A 4,396-nucleotide genomic window follows, 5' to 3' on the forward strand; every position below is an offset into this window, starting at 1 on the left:
CCCTTATGTCAGACTTTCAGATATTTGAAAAGAGATATCACTGAATCTGCAAAAAGCTTTCTCCTACAAAGGAAAAAAGTGCTAGATTTTAAGTCTGAGGAGCAGATTGGGAATTCCCTTTCTATTATTCACTACCTGTGTGTGCTGGACAAACCAGTTAACCTTTTGGCCTCAGTTTCTTCAACTATACAATGAGAAAAGTGGAGAAGATTTTCTTAATTCCCTTCCAGCTTTAAATTTATGATCCTATGAGACTATGACTGTGGGTGTAGCAAGACCTATGATTAATGAAACAGTTAGAGCAGGGGCATTCTGCTTAGTGCTGAAAAGAAGGCATAAAAAATCTCTTCCCTCTAGGAGCTCATAATCTAGTAAGCCTGGAAGGACAGGTTGATGTCATATTGTAAAATATTTTATTTTTTTAGAATTTTTAGATGGTTTTATTTATGCTTTGATTAAAATTCTACATCATATGCATGGAGAAACAATCATCCATAGTGCCTTTTATTCCTTCTTTTTGCCAGCACCAACACCAGCCTCTGATGTACCCATAACTTTCTTCATTCTATTCTTATGCTCCTTTCTCTACTTTCTTGTGGTCTTTTTCTTACCATACCTTGTGAGTCTGTGGTTTGGTTCATTTTTTTGTAGAGCCAAGGGAATCATAAATCATGTTCAAGACTGTTGTTTTGCCATCACCAAAATGGGTTCTTAATCCAAAGACAAAAATGACATTTGGACCTATCTTGTACATCTTAGTTTTTCTCGAATTTCAGTCTTAGCCACTGTGTCCTTACCAGGAGGAGGAACATCAATAACCATCTGTTTATGCTGAAGAAATCTGAAGAATTCATGAACTTCTTGGTTCTGATGGCCATAGTATGATCATCACATGGCGGTAACTTGTTCCTCAAATGCAGAAGAGGGAGTAAAGCGCTTTGGAAGACAAACAAGGGAGTTTATATTTTATCCTGGAAGAAGTCTGAAACACCTGCAGACTGACATGGTCAGATCTACCCTTAAGAGAAACCACATTGGCATGTGTCCATAGCATAGATTGGAGCAGAAGGAGATGTGAGGCAGAAATAATAGAAAATTTAGGTTATTTCTTCTGAACCTGGCTCCCAGGATGCAAAGTTTAACTGAATGTTTCAAAGGACCTTAATGATTAAGACAAAATATACCATTGATATGAAGTAGGTGTGTGATCAATTATGATTTATTTAATTCAATAATTCTATTCAAAAATATTTTATTGAAGAGTACATGAATATATTATATCCCAGGTGCAAAGTATAGTGCTTGTAAGGGAAGGACATTAATGACAAAAATTAGTATTAATAAAATTATCATTAAGGTTTGCAAAATACTTTAGAAATGTCTTCTCATTTTATTCTCAAAACATTCCTGGGAGCTGTCTTGTTATGATATTCATTTTCAGCTGAAGAAACTAAGGCCACATAGGTAAGGTGACTTGTCCATGAACTTTCCATGGCCATAAAGCTATTCAATGTCTAAGGCTGAATTTGGGTCCAGATCTTGTTCACTCCAGATTCATCATTCTATCCATTGCCCCATCTAGATGCCTAGTTATAATGTCGAAATTTTATATAGTGCTTTAAGGTTTATAAATCATTTCAGAATTATTATCTCATTTGATCTTTTGCTATTTAGTTGTTCCAGTCGTTTGACTCTTTGTGACCCAATTTTAGGTTTCTTTGGAAAATATTCTGAAATGTTTTTCCACTTCATTCTCCATTTTACAGATAAGGAACTTATTAGCTGTGTGATCCTGGGCAAGTCACTCAGTCCTGTTTAAATGACTTGCCCAGGGTCACAAAGCTCGTAAGTATCTGAGGCCAGATTTTAACTCAGAAATAAGAGTCTTCCTGAATTTAGGTCTGGCACTCTACCCTCTACACCAGCCCCATTTGATCATACCAAGTACTTAATAGATTTTTATTCCTGATTGCTTCTTGCTAACAGAGACACATTGCTTCTTACTAAGAGACACACACAATCAAATACAAAGAGGGTAAAGACAAGAGTATCTTCAAGGACTGTACATTTTACTCATCAAAAAACCATATAGAGATAAGTAAATCCAAAATATATACCAGATGAATACTTGGAAAGGCAAGGAATAGTACTAACAACTAGTGGAATCTGGAAGATGCCTAGGAGGGAGTGCCTCATCTGTGCTTTGAAGGAAGGGATAGATTCTATGTAACAAAAGTAAGGAGGAAGGACATTGCAGCCATGGATGGAGTTGAGCTTGTATGAAGGTATAGAGATGAAAAATGAAATATAGTGTATAGGGAATGGTTAAAGGGATCATAGATTTAAAGCTGAAAGGGACCCTGGAAACCATCAAGTTCATCCCTCTTTCTTTTTCAGATGGTAAAACTAAGGCCTAGAGGAGTATAGTTGTAGTGACTTACCTGGTGTCACATAGCAAGTAAGGGTTTGAGTAAGGATTTGAACTTCGGTTTTCCTGACTGTAAGGTTGGAACACTCACCCCCCCCACACACACACACACACTCTGCAACCTGTATGCTTATTTTGGCAGAAAGGTTGAATGTATGAGGAGAAATGAGTCTGGAAAGCTATGTTAGACAAAGATTGTGGAGGAGATTTTAATTTTATCCTAAAGACAATAGGGAGCCATTAAGACTTCTTGAAGAGAGGAATGAATTCACAGAAATCTGAGGGGAAATTATTACTGTTCATCGTTACAGGATGTGAGCTTTCTGACTGTGAATGTGGAGTCTTCAGGTCATCATGCCATTTCTGAGTAACATCACTTCCCCCACCTTCCTCCTGACGGGTGTTCCAGGACTCGAAGTTTTTCACATTTGGATCTCTATTCCTTACTGTTGCCTCTGTGCTGTGGCCATCTTAGGGAATGCTATGATCATGTATGTGGTGATCACAGAGCAGAGCCTCCATGAGCCCATGTACTACTTTCTCTCTATGCTGTCAGCCACTGATCTGGGCATCACAGTTTCTTCTTTGCCCACCACAATTGGGGTACTTTGGTTCAATGCCAGGAAGATCAGCCTTGATGGCTGCATCATACAGCTATTCTTCCTCCATGGCTTCACACTCATGGAGTCTTCTGTGCTTCTGGCCATGGCCTTTGATCGCTTTGTTGCCATATGCAAACCACTGAGATATGCCACCATTTTAACCAACTCCAGAATTGCTAAAGCTGGGCTGGGGATTTTTGTGAGGATGTTAGTCAATCTGATGCCCCTCCTCCTGCTCCTTAAGAGGCTATCATTCTGTGGTACCAATATCCTCTCACATTCCTACTGTTACCACCCAGATGTGATTAAACAGTCCTGTACAAGTACCAAGATAAACAGCATTGTTGGCCTCCTTGCCCTCATTATGACCTCAGGCATAGACATTCCATGCATCGTCCTCTCCTATGTGCTGATTTTCAAGTCCATCCTCAGCATTGCATCTCATGATGAGCGGCACAAGGCCTTCAGTACCTGCATCTCCCACATAGGTGCAGTTGCTATCTTCTATATCCCTTGGATCATTCTGGCTCTTGTGCACAGGTTTGGCCACAATTTCCCTCCATACATTCATGTGCTGTTGTCAAATCTCCACTTCCTCTTTCCTCCTGTACTTAATCCAATCATCTACAGTGTGAAAACCAAACAAATCTACAGGGTCATTCTGAAGCTTTTCCAAACCAAAGGGTCAAGGCTGCAACCATGGTAGGAGTACAAGGGGTGGATTGCCCAGTCTGGAGATGTGAATTCTTCATCTACCTATCATCAAGGAGTTTGGTACAGTAGAAAGGGAGTCAGAGGTCCTGGATTCAGATTCTGGATTGGTCATGTATTATCTATGAGATTTTAAATCAATCACTTTATCTGTCTGGACCTCAGTTTCCTTAGCTATAAAATGAAGAGAGTAGACTAGATGACCTCTAAGGTCCCTTCTTCTAAATATATTTTCTGGCAGTTTATACCATGGAATCTCTAGGACACTTTAGTTGTTTTTCTACCTGCCATGATTACTGAATGGTTTCTCTCCATTATACTCTACATAAATTTTCTATCTTGCTGTTCCTGCTTGTTTCCTGGGCTGTCAAACTTTCCTTGTTATCCTGAAGTCTCACTCTTCCCCATTAATACTATATTTACTGCTTTTTTAAATCAAATTCAAATACTCACCAGTAGTTAGTCCCTATTTATTGAGTTTTCCTACAGCTAAACTGAAAGTCATTGTCCCTCTACTTCTAACTCTCCAAACAAGTAGCTTGTGGGTACAATGGCAGAATTAGTTGCGATGCTCTAAGTTATTTCATACCCCCCCCATAAAAGAAAGGTCCAGACACCCTATAACTTCACTAATGTTAGTGTCAGATTGCTGTAA

General features: G+C 39.1%; 1 protein-coding gene across 1 annotated transcript; it reads left to right on the forward strand.

Moving 5' to 3' along the window:
- Positions 1 to 2,782: 2,782 nt before the first annotated feature.
- LOC138177743 (olfactory receptor 51F1-like) lies at positions 2,783 to 3,736 on the forward strand. Its single transcript, XM_069108951.1, has one exon. The coding sequence runs from the start codon at positions 2,783 to 2,785 to the stop codon at positions 3,734 to 3,736; it is 954 nt and encodes a 317-aa protein (XP_068965052.1).
- Positions 3,737 to 4,396: the final 660 nt, after the last annotated feature.

Source organism: Petaurus breviceps, unplaced genomic scaffold, assembly GCF_028583685.1.
Source record: "Petaurus breviceps papuanus isolate PSGF00001 unplaced genomic scaffold, PetGlider_PUasm1.0 90444, whole genome shotgun sequence".
In the NCBI taxonomy this organism is placed as follows: Eukaryota; Metazoa; Chordata; class Mammalia; order Diprotodontia; family Petauridae; genus Petaurus; species Petaurus breviceps.

Excerpts from the sequence above, each read along its gene's own strand:
- LOC138177743 (XM_069108951.1), top strand. The coding sequence starts at position 2,783 with ATGCCATTTCTGAGTAACATCACTTCCCCCACCTTCCTCCTGACGGGT.